The sequence below is a fragment of the Armigeres subalbatus genome, chromosome 1 (assembly GCF_024139115.2).
Source record: "Armigeres subalbatus isolate Guangzhou_Male chromosome 1, GZ_Asu_2, whole genome shotgun sequence".
Taxonomy (NCBI): Eukaryota; Metazoa; Arthropoda; class Insecta; order Diptera; family Culicidae; genus Armigeres; species Armigeres subalbatus.
The window spans coordinates 85,281,179-85,296,249 of record NC_085139.1 but is presented as its reverse complement, the minus strand read 5'-3'; the positions used below and the strand labels follow the sequence as shown (position 1 = coordinate 85,296,249).

The 15,071-nt window shown below is 43.4% G+C and overlaps 1 protein-coding gene across 2 annotated transcripts; it reads left to right on the top strand.

The window, feature by feature from the left end:
- The first annotated feature begins 272 nt into the window (after positions 1 to 272).
- Positions 273 to 15,061, top strand: LOC134227729 (serine/threonine-protein kinase greatwall-like). 2 transcript variants are annotated; one of them, XM_062709401.1, is made up of 6 exons: positions 273 to 633; positions 687 to 797; positions 883 to 1,731; positions 1,856 to 2,037; positions 2,100 to 2,201; positions 13,971 to 15,061. In XM_062709401.1, exons 1-6 carry the CDS (start codon positions 529 to 531, stop codon positions 14,899 to 14,901), a joined length of 2,280 nt encoding a protein of 759 aa, XP_062565385.1. In that variant the 5' UTR covers positions 273 to 528; the 3' UTR covers positions 14,902 to 15,061. The 2 variants fall into 2 exon arrangements, with proteins under 2 accessions (XP_062565385.1, XP_062565375.1); XM_062709391.1 differs by having other exon boundaries at positions 274 to 633; positions 883 to 1,773.
- Positions 15,062 to 15,071: the final 10 nt, after the last annotated feature.

Here is a 15,071-nt window from a genome sequence, read left to right as displayed (position 1 = left end):
TTTATTTATTAAATAGTTTATTACAAAAATCCATCACCCCCCATTATATACACGCCCGTTTCAAACTACTCAGATACTGAGTAAAATTGTATTGCCATCTCTTTTTTCTCACGGAAATCTTACTCATTTATCGTAAAAAGTACTCTCAAAAGTTAAGATATATCTTATATATTTTTATTACGCATTTTTTGCTGACCGTGTTGCATTTTACCGCCTGTCATCTGGACGTTTCGTCAAGCGTCATCGTTCCGTCATCATCGCATGTTTTCGTCCGTTTAAATGCCAACGAGGGAAAAGAAATCACGCAAAAGAAGAAACACAGCACAAAAGCAGTTACAAATCTGAACGAGAGAGCCCTTTAACCGTTTAAAACGCATGTTAAAGCGAGTAATTTTGCTTAGAATAACAAATTATTACTTGAAAAACATCATACAATTGAGGAAGTAATTGCAGTGATATGATTGTGCCATAGATTTTATTTGTGTGACATTTTTGGTCCAATAATCGTTTCGTAACGGTTCGCGCGCCATGGAGGAACCACACACCACCCCGAAGAAAAAATCCAACAGTTCGGAACATCATGACACGATTTTTAAAACGTTGGAGAATTTCACCGCTCCGACTAGTCCTAAGGTAAGAATTTGAAAATCATTTCAAGCCCTTTTTTCATCATTATACATTGGCAGCTTCCAACGATCAAAGATTTCTGCATTCTGAAACCAATCAGTCGAGGTGCCTTCGGGAAGGTATTTTTGGGCTACAAGAGGAACGACCAGAACAAATTGTTTGCTATCAAGGTAAGTTAGGTTTGGTTCTAGCTGTAGATTTCATGATTTAATACTGAATCAATTATTATCTAATTATGGTCTAACAATTTTGCAGGTGATGCGTAAATCGGAAATGATAAACAAAAACATGGTGTCACAGGTGATTACCGAACGGAATGCTCTTGCCCTGTCCCGGAGTCCATTTTGCGTCATTCTGTACTACTCGCTACAATCCATTTCGTGTGTTTATCTTGTAATGGAGTACATGGTGGGTGGCGATTTGAAGTCTCTCCTTGCCATGTATGGATTTTTCGAGGAATCGGCCGCCAGATTCTACGCTGCCGAAATATGCCTTGCTCTACAATATCTCCACAAGCATGGTATCGTACATCGGGACATTAAACCGGACAACATGCTCATTTCGGCAGCAGGCCACGTCAAGTTGACCGACTTTGGTTTGAGCCGAATCGAAATGAGTCGGGATTTGGAGATATCGGACCTAATCAACTGTTCGCCAAGTCTCAATGCCAGGACGCCCGGGCAGTTACTTTCACTTACGTCTCATTTATCGTTCGGCTCCCACGATAAGCGCCTGCAAGAGCAGCTTGACAAAGAACGACTCCAGCAATCGTCGGAAAACGAATCTGACAATTCGTTCACCCAATGCAAGCAGAACGATAGCAAAATGTCCGGCGTAAGTCCGTTCTTTTCGGCCGAACAGAACGTAAGTTTGTTGGATGATGCAAAAGAGCTTCAGAAGGCGGTGGACTCCCGAATAACGGCGGACATGTCGTCTTTGTATTATACGTGCAATTCGAGCACCGAAGGAAAAAGTAGCAGCGGGAGCTACGTTTCTCTGAATGGCAATTCTGACAGTCGAAGGGCGGACAGACAAACCTGTGATATCGGTGATGGTGTCAATTGTGAGAAAGAAAACAATCCGAACCAATATAACACAAGATCGGTAATGTCGGAGAAATTTAAGGACTCGTTCGATTTCCTCTTGGTAGATTTTAGAAAAGTTTCACTTACAAAAAAAGATCGAGTTGAACTAATTCATTGTTATTTGTCTTAACATCCTTTTGTAGCTTCCGGGGGCAAGCCATCACAAGTGCAAAACGCATGTCAGCAATGATTCTGGTGTTTCCAGCCGGAAAAGTGATATTTCCAACATTCCAGCTGAACTATCAGCCATTGAGCGACCGGCGGATTGCTCAAGCCATCACAGCAGCAGCAACAAGGACTATTCATGCTCGGATTTTTCTCGCAGGTGGGATGAATAGCTGGGCCAATATGGGATTTTTTATATTGACACTGGTTTCTGTTTTGCAGCTATAGTATGAGTAATATAAATGAATCCTGTAATTCGAGACATCAGTGCGATTCGCCGGTGAAAAATGGAATAAGATGCTTCAAGAGACCGGAGTATTTTAGGTAATTATAGACGAAATAATCAAGTGAAAAGCTTGGCGGTTAGGTAGCAGTTGATTGGTTAATGCATGGTCAACTTAAAGTATACTGACGCCTATCTACTTAGCAGGTGGCAGAAGCCTGCTTCTACTTGTCTTTGAAGTTGGCCTGCCTCTTTATTGAGTCTTAGTTTCCAGAATCAAATAAGTCGTACAAAGAATTTTTGACGTAAGGTAGAACCACCATTGCACCATAGACTTCGTACCAAACACCCTGACGTAAGAAACATCGGTTTTCTTAGCACTTCAGGCCTCTTCAGAAGTTAATTCGTGACCGCGAGCGGGAGATTGGTTTACAAGATAAACCGCCGCTGCCGTTGCCCCCGCGCAGAATGATTTTGGAAGGCTCGCTTCAATCAGCACACATCGAGCACACTCGGTAATCGTTCTGTTTGCGCGCTCCGCTAGCCCATTCTGTAAGGGCGAATAATTGTTGTTTGTTTGAAGCCTTATCCCCATCAAATTGTGCGAAAATTTGAATTCCGCGCACCACCCCAACTGCAAAGTTCTTTGTAGTTGTAGTTCAGGTATCCCATCCGCTTATGTCATGTTTCTAGGAAGGCAGCGGAGCTCAGCATAGCCTTACTGGTTTTTCTACCAGCGCTACCTTGAACAATTCGTTCTCGATTATTCCTGTTGCCACCAGCATACCTTGAGAGTTGAAGATTTCGCAGCCAGTTGATTGGAATATTATCTTGAATCTTTTCTCCACAATCTGAACTACCGACAGAAGGTTTGTCGATAAATTTGGAATAAACTGCACGTCGTGCACCTGAATTCCATCTTGAGAATTCTGGCATACCGGTTAGAGAGTGGCAGTTCAACATGCTTCAATATTCATCGTCTCCTTGTTAGCAGCTACAAGTATTTACTCTGTCCACTCTTTTGTACGTCTTCCAGAAGTTCCAGATCCCTTGTCATGTGCCTAGTTGCACCCGAATCTAGGTACCACTGATTCAGCTCCTGGCCCTATATTGTCGACAGTACAGTACAATAGGCATAAGCTTTTTTGTTTATTTTATTTTCCGATCAAAACTTCGTTATATGACTTGTCTATATGACTATATGTATTTCCGGTATTTCGGGCCTTTGTTCTGCGTCAAATGCTAACTGCAGCTTCTTAGCTGAAATTATATTTCACGTGTTCAAATTTCTAGTTCATAGTTTAATCTTAAAACCTTACAAGGAATCCCCAAATGGTTTTCTTAAGGAATCTTAGTAAAAAGTTCTGAAGGTAATCTCGAACAAATTTCCGGAAGAGTTCCTTAAGAAGTTTTTTAAGGTTTCTCTAAAGAAACGACCGAATTTTAAGTCCAAAGGAATTCCTAAAGAAATTGTCGAGAGAATTTTTAAATAAATTTCCGGAAAAATCCTAAAGGTATTCTCGATATATTTTTTTAAGAAAATCTAAAAAAATCCCGAAAGGTTTGTTCAAGAAATTTTCGAAGGGAAAGGAATTTTTGATTGAAATCCTGGAGGAAGTTCCGAATAAATTCTCTCCCTCCTTCCCTCTTTAAGGGAATTTGTTAATTCTTTTGTAGGAGAATTTCCGAAGGAATCCCTAGAGGAATTCACGATAGAATTCCTGCAGAAATTTTTGGTTGAATGACTGATCAATTTCTAAAGAATTTCTCAATCAACTAGCGAGTAAAAATGTTGTGAGGCCATTAATAATTTCTTTTGATAAACGTTTTTCGCAATATTTACTTTTTGAATAGAATATTTTGCCGCAAACATCTATATACAGCACATTTGTTTTCACCTGGAAATCAATGTAAAACACGTGGAAAAACCTGGAAAATCAGGGAATTTTGTTTTTAGAGATGAGTAGACACTCTGTTACCGCACAGTCCTCATGGATGTCCTGGATCTGCTTCGCAAGAAGATGCTCGCCTCCGGGAAGTTGTTTCCGTTGTCGCTATAGAACGTTTCCGGAGAGCCACGACAAGCCACAAACTTTCTTATGGCCTTTACGAATAACGCTACCTACCGTTCGACCAAGCATCTTCCTTGTTTAACCAGAAACGGTACCATGAAACAGAAATACGGACCATAGTTCAGCTTCTGTTTCTGTTCTATTCAGCGCAGGTTGTAACGGCCACTGATCTCGCGCCTTACGTGGGAATTCCGGTGCGGTGAACCAAGTGTTCGTCGGATCGAAGCTAGGTTCGTCTTTCCATTTCGTGGCAGTGTTGGCATTGTTCAATTTAGATGGCACGTAGTGCCATTCATCCGCACTAGTTGAAGTGAGGATCTCCATCACACGGAAAGCCACAAATTGATGGTAGCATCAGCTATCAGACCGTAACCAGCTGAGCTGCCTTTCAAAAAAAAAAATTCAGGGGTTGTGTACAAGACACGTCCGCTCGACGAAAACTACGTAAAACAGTTTTGTGCATTGAGGAATGCAGTGATCATCATGTATGAATATTTTAAGATAATTCATTCGATTACTTATGTCACTAGTTTAGAAGAAAATTTAGTTACGTAAAAAAAATATGAAAATTGTTGAGTACCGTCGTCGGGGTGACAATGGGTCTGAAGGTGACAATGGGTCAGCATCCTCACCGACAGTCTGGAGATCGGATAACAAAATGGTTCAAAAAGGTCTCGTATTCGTATATCAAGAGGCTAGCACCATGATACTTTTATGCCCAGGGAAGTCGAGACAATTTCCAATCCGAAAATTGCCTAGACCGGCACCGGGAATCGAACCCAGCCACCCTCAGGTCTTGCTTTGTAGCCGCGCGTCTTACCGCACGGCTAAGGAGGGCTTTTCCTCATATACATTAAATCTATTCTAATAGCATTATATGTAGTTGAAACAGTGACCCCTTTCTCACCCCCAATTGACTTATTGTCTCCCCCGACGACGGTACGATAACTTAAAATGTTCACTTGTGGTAATGATCAATGCTTTTTGCGATTCCGACTGTTGGATTCGACTTAGTGTGGTTAATGCATCCAAAGATTAGTTGCCTGCATTTTCGAAGGAAAGAAAACGCAGCCTCCCCTCTTTTTCCGTCCGCAACATTTGTTAATCGAAAGCGTTCCAACTACACAGATAGAAAAAGTTGTTGAAATTTACACGAAAGTAATGTTCATTCCATTTATTTAGTTAACATCTAAACAGATAACACTGAATCAACAATTTGACGCCACAATGCACGGTTCGAGGCCGCATCTCTCCATCCTCGGATACGCCCCACGCTCGCCAAGTCGTTCTGCACCTGGTCTGCCCATCTCGCTCGCTGCGCTCCACGCCGTCTCGTCTTCGTAACACTGCTTCCCAGGCGGGCCCTGTCGCGCTCGGTTCCGCCCACAAGCATGTACTTTGTCTTTGACGCATTCACCACCAGTCCAACTTTTGTTGCTTCACGTTTCAGGCGGGTGTACAGTTCTGCCACCTTTGCAAATGTTCGGCCGACAATGTCCATGTCATCCGCGAAGCAAATAAATTGACTGGATCTGTTGAAAATCGTACCCCGGCTGTTACACCCGGCTCTCCGCATGACACCTTCTAGCGCAATGTTGAACAACAGGCACGAAAGTCCATCACCTTGTCTTAGTCCCCGGCGCGATTCGAACGAACTGGAGTGTTCGCCCGAAATCTTCACACAGTTTTGCACACCATCCACCGTTGCTTTGATCAGTCTGGTAAGCTTTCCAGGAAGCTGTTCTCGTCCATAATTTTCCATAGCTCTACGCGGTCTATACTGTCGTATGCCGCCTTGAAATCAACGAACAGATGGTGCGTTGGGACCTGGTATTCACGGCATTTTGAAGGGTTTGCGGTACAGTAAAGATCTGGTCCGTTGTCGAGCGGCTGTCAACGAAGCCGGCTTGATAACTTCCCACGAACTCGTTCACTAATGGTGACAGACGACGGAAGATGATATGGGATATCACTTTGTAGGCGGCATTAAGGATGGTGATCGCTCGAAAGTTCTCACACTCCAGTTTGTCGCCTTTCTTGTAGATGGGGCATATAACCCTTCCTTCCACTCCTCCGGTAGCTGTTCGGTTTCCCAGATTCTGACTATCAGTTTGTGCAGGCAAGTGGCCAGCTTTTCCGGGCCCATCTTGATGAGCTCAGCTCCGATACCATCCTTACCAGCGGCTTTGTTGGTCTTTAGCTGTTGAATGGCATCCTTGACTTCCCTCAAGGTGGGGGCTGGTTGGCTTCCATCGTCCGCTGAACTGACGTAGTCATCTCCTCCGCTGCCTTGACTTTCAAGTACAAGCAGACTCTCAGCGCCATTCAGATGTTCCTCGTAGTGCTGCTTCCACCTTTCGATCACCACACGTTCGTCCGTCAAGATGCTCCCATCCTTATCCCGGCACATTTCGGCTCGCGGCACGAAGCCTTTGCGGGATGCGTTGAGCTTCTGATAGAACTTGCGTGTATCTTGAGAACGGCACAGCTGTTCCATCTCCTCGCACTCCGCTTCTTCCAGGCGGCGTTTCTTCTCCTGAAAAAGGCGGGTCTGCTGTCTCCGCTTCCGTCTATAACGTTCCCCGTTCTGCCGGGTACCTTGCTGCAGTGCGACCGCCCGCGCTGCGTCCTTCTCCTCCAGAATCTATCTGCACTCTTCGTCGAACCAATCGTTCCGTCGACTTCGACCCATATACCCGACGTTGTTCTCCGCTGCGTCGTTAATGGCTGCTTTGACTGTATTCCAGCAGTCCTCAAGAGGGGCCCCATCGAGCTCACCCTCAACGCTGCCGGCAACGCTGCCTCGAGATGCTGCGCGTATGCAGTGGCGACATCAGGTTGCTTCAGTCGCTCTAGGTCGTACCGCGTACCGCGAACATTGTTGATGACGGATAGTTTTGGGCGCAGTTTAACCATCACCAGACAGTGGTCAGAGTCGATGTTAGCGCCACGATATGTCCTGACGTCGATAATGTCGGAGAAGTGCCGTCCATCAATCAGAACGTGGTCGATTTGTGATTCTGTCTGCAGTGGTGATCTCCAGGTGTACCGATACGGGAGGCTGTGTTGGAAGTAGGTGCTACGAATGGCCATATTCTTGGAGGCGGCGAAATCAATTAGTCGTAGGCCATTTTCGTTCGTCAGCCGGTGAGCGCTGAACTTCCCAATAGTCGGTCTAAACTCCTCCTCTTGGCCAACCTGAGCGTTCAAATCTCCTATGATGATTTTGACGTCGTTGCTTGGGCAGCTGTCGTACTCACGTTCCAGCTGCGCGTAGAATGCGTCCTTATCATCATCAGTGCTTCCGGATTGTGGGCTATGGACGTTGATTATGCTGAAGTTGAAGAACCGGCCTTTGATCCTCAACCTGCACATTCTTTCATTGATCGGCCACCACCCAATCACGCGCCTTTGCATGTCGCCCATCACTATGAAAGCTGTTCCCAGCTCTTGTGTGTTGCCGCAGCTCTGGTAGATGGTATGATTACCTCTAAACGTTCGCACCATTGATCCCTTCCAACAAACCTCCTGCAGCGCTACGATGTCGAATCCACGGTCCTTGAGCACAGGCGAGTATGCGTGTGCTCCCGATGAAGTTGAGAGATTTGCAGTTCCACGAACCGAGTTTCCAATCGCTAATCCCTTTTCGTCGCAGTGGTCTTCGATGGTTCCGGTTCGTACTCTGTTGTTGATTGTTCCTTGCGTGAGTTTTTTTTTTGGCTGGCTTGCAGGGCCTGACACCAAACCCCCTAAATTTCTGGAGGACCATTCCTCCTTATTTCCGGTGGACCATGGTGCACAGTTTCACTTAGAGTCCCTCGCTGGCACTCGGACGATGATCAACCGCCCCTAACATGGAGAACAGACGCTGTTGTGAGCCGATCCTGACATGGAGAACAGACGCTCAATAAGATTTGCACCTCCGGAGAGGAGCAAACCCCCCCTTCCCTGTCAGCATACGACCATAGTTCCCACCGGGGTTGGTTACCCGATCTTCCCTAAGGTTGCTCGTATCCCGGCCAGCACCGCGGGGAGGTAGGGATAGGAGTTGCTGGGTAAGAGGCTAAGGACCGCGAGATGGGGTCTATTTTATTCCTTCAGGTACGCGAAGTACCAATGGTACGCTTTACCCAGCATTTGCCGTGCCACTTCCACCCGCAATTCCTTCCGAAATTCTTCAAAAAGTTCCTTCGCTAATTCCTCTAGCAAAGTATTCGGAAATTCTTCTAAGAATATCTTCTGTAATTCCTCCGGAAATACATTCGGCAATACATTCACAAATCCCTTCGGCAAATCCTTCAGAAATATCTTCGAAAAGCCCTTCACGAATACATCCGGCAAATCCTCAAAAAATCCTTTTCATTTTCTTCGGGTTTTTTTCTTCGGGCAATTTTTTCAAACATTCTCCTTTAGCAATTCCTCCAGGTGTTCATTCATCCATGATTTTTTTTTTCGGCATTTCTGCAAATAATTCCTTTTGCAATTTCTTTGGCACTTCATCGATGACCATCAAAATTACTTAGGTAATTCTTTCAGCATTAATTGCAGCAGTTCCTCCAGGAATTCATCCATGAACTCTGACCGCAAATCCGTCAGGCATTCCATCGGCAATTCCTTCAAAAATTCCTTCGGTTACTCCTCCAGAAATTCCTTCGGCAGCTTTTCCATGAAATGTCTCAAAAATCGTCGATACATTCTTTCGGCAATTTTTCCAGCAATCCCTTCGGCTAGTCTTTAAGAAACTCCTTCGGCATGACCATAGAACATAAAACCCCCCTCAGAGACAATTAAAAAAAAATTTAAAAAACATCGCCACTGCTACGACAAGACCTTTTGAAATAGTTTTGACAGTTTTTCCAATAGTTCATTCAGAAAATAATTCGGCAAGTCGGTCAGGAATGCCTTCGGCAATTAGTCTAGAGAATCTTTCGGAAATTTTGCCAGGAGGTCCATCGAAAACTTGTCAAGTAATTCCTATGGCAATTCCACCAGAAAAAATTCGGCAATTCCTCCAAACTCTCTTCTAAGTATTCTTCGGCTCTTCATCCTCAAATTTCTTTAGAATCCAACCGTCTAAGACGAGTTTAGTACTCTCCATTTAATTCCACCAATTGTTTCGATATCTTTGCAGATACGTATTTCGACCACAACTGTGTGGTCGAGTCAAGTACGAGACACTGAAGACGACCACACAGTTGTGGTCGAAATACGTACCTGCAAAGATATCGAAGTGATTGGTGGAATTAAATGGAGAGTACTTAACTCGTCTTAGACGGTTGAATACATTCCACTAAAAAGAAATAAAAATATGTTTTTCTCTTTAGAATGTTTTTCAGGAATTTATCTGTTGATCCCTTTAGGAATTATTCCAGGATTTTCTCCTAGAATTCCTGCTGCATTCCTTCACAAATTCTTTTGACATTTTTTAATACAAATTAAGAAAGTGGTTGATTTGCTCAGAACATCACGTGTCGCCGCTAAACTATGAATCAATAACATTGTGATGTTTTCTCATGTGCGGTACGTAATTTCCTGAGTAGGACCACGTAATATTACAATTACAGAAACACCCAGCATACATTTTTCAGGGGCAGATTATGTTAGAATTATCACAAACCAATTTGCATTCCTATACAGTACCCAGGTAACCAATAAGCATTAAAGTAAGCACTATAGTAGCATTAAATTGGCATTGCATATGCTTTATGCTGTATATAAGCATTTCGAAAACCTGGCTGTTCTAAATAAGCATTCTCAAAGCAATCATGTGAGGCATAGCCTTATAATAGCACTTTGAATGCACAATGTTGTTTTTTGTTAAGTGCAATGAAACAGCTACATTAGTGCCACTTTAAACCCTGTAGTGTTCAAACGTCGGACGTTTTCCAATATGGAACCAGATAGCGGTAGTCGCTAGGTTTCGCAGGTTGCGACAGGATGATCTACGATGAATTACATCCCCGCAACTTCGACGTCGCGGCGCTGCAGGAGATTTGCTGGACAGGACCGAAAGTGTGGAAAAGCGGGCATCGAGCGGCTATAGCCTATAGGCTATAGCTATAGTATACTATTTGTCCAATGAACTTACATTTGAGAATAGAAATCGGCACGTGCAGAATGTTTTTTTCCATTCCGGCCATTGACAGGAGTACTTGTCGTTAACCTAACCCTATTACTAATTATATAGTTTAGCTACATTTTATTATTCCATTGCACTATTTTCGATGGATGCATTAAAGCAGCCCTACTGTAGCTGTTTCATTGCACCTGGGTATGACGTTTGTGATGGTTGCATCCTGAGATGAGTTAAATTTAATTTCAATGTTCCTGAAGGGGCTTAATGTTTATGTTGGACAAAATTATTCCCGCTACCATCTCTCTCTTATGGGCTAGCTGGTAAGGGCGATCAAAACTACAGTGTCGGGTGGCAAGAGCGCGAGTTCGAATCCCCGCTATAGAAGTAAAACATTGTGTTCCATTTCAAATATTGAAAATACAATAAGGATATAATATGAAAAAATAAGACAAAAAAAAACATTAAAAAACCTTTTTTTCTTTTTTTTAAATTAAGCATTTATTCAGCATTTCGGATGCTGAATAAATGCTACTTAGTAAAATTTCTACTTTATCGATAAAGTAGGATTAAGCAGTTAAGAAGCCATATATTGGGCCAAAACCTGCATTAAAATAGCATTAAAGGCGACTATAGGGCTTATTGGCATTTAATGCTTTGCAGTAAAGGCGCATATAATGCCACTTAAATGCTTTATATAATGCTTACTGGTTACCTGGGTAGTTACATAGTTCTTAGCTACCAACGTACAAAGAGATATAACTATTTTTTTTATTTTTTTCTGTACGTGAAAAAATCTATGTTTTGTAATGATTATTTTCTCTCGCGTTAGATGAATATGGAACAATCACGGACAGATAAAAGATAAATTAGTAATTGCTCTACCGGAGCGATTGATTGTCTGCCTTTACGTTGGGTGAACAATGACACAACACAATACGTCGTAGCTGATATTTACTTTGTTCTCGCGTCAACATTAACATGATAGTTACTTGGATTACATCATTTGCCAAGGTGAATCCTGATCTAAAGGCTCCGTCAGACGTTGCAAGCAAATCACTCGTGCGAGCGAATGATTTCTGAGAGCACTCGCAATTGCAGTCACACGTAGCAATTTTTTACTTTAAGCAAATGACAGATTTACTCTCATGCAAATATAAACAAAAACAAAAAACTTGTTTTTCGGCCACAAAATCTAATTTCATTCCTATTTTTGCAGTGCAACACTGCCACCTGAAAACGTTTTCACTTTCGCGAGCGAAAAATATGCTAGTGCTGCACTAGCAAGCGCAATTTTGTTTCTGCGAGTTGAAAATTTTTAACGCTTAGCAGTCACACATTGCAAGCGAGCGTTTGCTTACGAGTTGTCATTTGTTTGCATGCAATCACTTTCAGTGTAGTCAGACAGGAAATTTTTTGACAGTTGTCACTTTCTGCGAGCAAAATACTCGTTGCGAGTGATTTGCTTGCAACGTCTGACGGCACCTTATCTAATAACACTTCCTCTCCCCACTTACAATACTTCTTCCCGTAACAACCGTAGGGATGCAGACGATTCGTCGGTCTTTAAAACAACGGTTGTTACAATAACATTACTTCCCTTCCCTCGATGATCGTAAGGACGTGGCCGGCGCCGTTATTGACCCATTAAAAGTTGAGCTTTCGGAACGTGCACATTGAGGATGGAGAGCTAATCCCAAGTCCCATCTGTTGGTTCCTTGTGCAATTCCGCTAGTTCTGGTCAATCACGGAGTAGCAACTACGAATTGTACGATCATCTCATGCTCATGCTCATGCATGCTCATTCCGGACAAATGCTTACTTCAATATAAGTATTTTTGAATAGATATATAGTATTTAGTAATAGATTTTTTTTATGAATTAATTTGAATGGCGCAATCAACAGAACAACATGAAAGCTTTTGATTGCAGTACTCAAATTAAGGTGGTTATACAACAAAGCCACAAATCGGCCATCTTGGAAACCACGTGCTTTTTCTAGTGATTTTTCAAGAGCACGAATTGAAAGAACAACAACGTCCATGGGGATTGCAACATCTGTAGATCGTTTGATTACTCATACTAAGCAATCGACTTTAATTTCAGCATTGTACAAAAATATTACGCTGGTTTTGAACTTTTAATAATAGGAGTAGAAAAACGTGTGGTGAATTTGAAATTCACCACATGGCTTGATTGTATAATCACCTTAATTCACGAAAAAAAATGTTACTTAGGTCCTTTTGAAAAGTTAAGCGAGATATATAATATTTAGTTTGATTTATAGAAATAACAGCGACAAGACAACATAACAGTTTTTTAGACTGATACCTTTTTCTTTCTGGGGAGTAGGTGATCCGGGTTTTTTTTCTGGGGAATTGGTGCATTCTGGGGAATATCATTCTGGAGAATTAGTCGTTCTAGGAAATGGAATTCTGGGAAATACCGTTATGGGGAACTGATTCTGGGGATTGGTCATCTGGGCATTGACCTACAACCGATTTTGACGATCACGATTCCCTCACATGAACTCTCTACCACTTCTTGGATAGGCAAACTGCCCATAACTTGAATCGCAGCCATTTCCGTTCTATCAGCCACCCAGTTGCCGTTATCAGGAGGATCTTGATACGGCCCTGCAACTATCGCTACGTCGCACATCAACAGAAACGATGCCATAACAGTTGCTGTGCGGTATCGCAGTGATTCAGATTATTCTGAATTATATCCACTACTGCTGGCCTGTGGTCGCCTTCTTATATGTAGCCACCCGTCTGATGGTCATTTCCGTCCTCTTGTATGCAAAGCATGCACTTGGGTCTTTGCGTGCAGTCTTTCGCAAAATGACTTGTTTCTCCGCATTTCCAACACTTGTTGGATCTGTCCGGACCTTTACAAGCTCCTGCCCGGTGTCCGAAGTCCAAATATTTGAAGGATCTCTCCATTTGTTTGTTCACTGGCGGGGCGGCTTTCAATGTGCATTTTGACCATCCAACAGTCAGATTGCCTACCTTCAGAGCTTTGTTAGCAGCGGTTACTGGCAGCCGAATCATTGCTGTATGTGTGCCTCCGTATGCTTTCCTTATTCGGATAGTCATTTGCACCTCACCCACGTTAAACTGTGACTTTAGTGCATCCTTGAGCTCCTCTTCCGACGTGATCTTGTCTAGATCCCTGCACATTATTACCATCTCTGGAGTTAGGGATTTAACTTCCGCCTCTGCGCCCAGTTTTTTTTTACCGGGACGGCTAAACTGTACCGTTCTCTATTGCATGATAGCATTTTTCTCGTCCACCACTCGCTCGCACTTCTCATCAAACCAACAATTTTGTTGACGTAGCTGTGCACTTCCCAACACTTCCAGTGTTGTTATGGTTTCATGGATTTTCTCCACAATCTGTTGACGTCACCAGTCCCGTTGACATCGCCTATCTGCTCGTCTAGCTTCTGGCGGTCAGCAACTCCTTCAACTGCCAAGCGTTGAATATTGAAAGGCATCGTTTTTTCGTAAATTGATAATTTCTAGAACAAAGCCTATTATTTTATATTTTTTTCTTTATAAAAAATTAGATCATTTTATGCTTATTCCAGAAAGAAAATCAAAATCATCAAAAATCGACATGGGACTCGCGCTAGTAAAATCCTAGACTATTTTTGTATGCATTTCTACATAACACAGATTATGTGATTTAGATCGCTTATTAATAATTAACTAACCTTTCAGGGGTATCAAACGCAAACGACACTTGGTTAGTCGGGTTGACTCGCTTGTGTCGGATCCGGACGGAAGTACCGCCAGTACCGGACTGACCCAGGAAATCGATGTTATGGACATCGGCAGTAGCACACCGAAAAAACGAAAGGCAACTTCTCCTATCAAGGGCGTTCTCAAGGTACGCTCGCTATCCGACGACGAAATGCCCTTGAATGAAAATCTAGGCACCGTAATGTTCTCCACGCCGGTTTCATCACAGAAAGTGCGTCGCGAAGGCGGTCCACTGGCCAAACTCAAAAACACTCGATTTGCGCTGCCTACTTCCGTCGAGCAGTTACGGAAAACGGAAGCATTCCTCAAAATTACCGACGAATCCGTCATGTCCCCTATCTGCACGGCCAATTCCTCTGTTCCCAATGTGGGCACCACTCCCAAAACCGTCAAAACGCCATTCAGGACACCGAAATCGGTGCGGAGAGCACCGATGGAGTCCGATGAACGAATCCTTGGAACACCGGACTACCTTGCTCCCGAATTGCTGCTCCAGCAAGGCCATGGCCCCCAGGTCGACTGGTGGGCATTGGGGGTCTGTTTGTACGAGTTCATGACCGGCGTACCCCCATTCAACGACGAAACACCACAGAAAGTGTTTGAAAACATTCTGAGTCGCAACATCGAGTGGCCCCAGGATGACGAAGCCCTGTCAGCGGGAGCGGTCGAGGCGGTAGAGCAACTACTAGAAATGGATCCCAGCAAGAGGCCCAAGGCCGATCAGATGAAAGCGATGTCCTTCTTCGAACCAGTCGAGTGGGACAACATGGAATCAATGCCGCCACCGTTCATTCCGAACCCAGATGATCCACAGGATACCGGGTACTTCGAGGCAAGGAACGTGATGCAACATTTAAAATTATCTAATTTTGATATGGATGCGTATTAGCGACCGGTAGGGGGATCCGGGCGGCAGACGCTGGGATGTTTGTGCGAAAATTATAGAGAGGGTTCCCTAGTAGATTAACACCTAACAATTGCAAGCTGTTATGTCTTTTATTTTATAAGGATAGATATTATGTGATAAATAAACTCGATACTCAAGACTAGCAAGCGTTA

Excerpts from the sequence above, each read along its gene's own strand:
- LOC134227729 (XM_062709391.1), top strand. The coding sequence starts at position 529 with ATGGAGGAACCACACACCACCCCGAAGAAAAAATCCAACAGTTCGGAA. Across the intron at positions 1,774-1,855 it reads ACTCGTTCGATTTCCTCTTG|CTTCCGGGGGCAAGCCATCA; the intron begins GTAGATTTTAGA and ends ATCCTTTTGTAG. Across the intron at positions 2,202-13,970 it reads AAGAGACCGGAGTATTTTAG|GGGTATCAAACGCAAACGAC; the intron begins GTAATTATAGAC and ends CTAACCTTTCAG.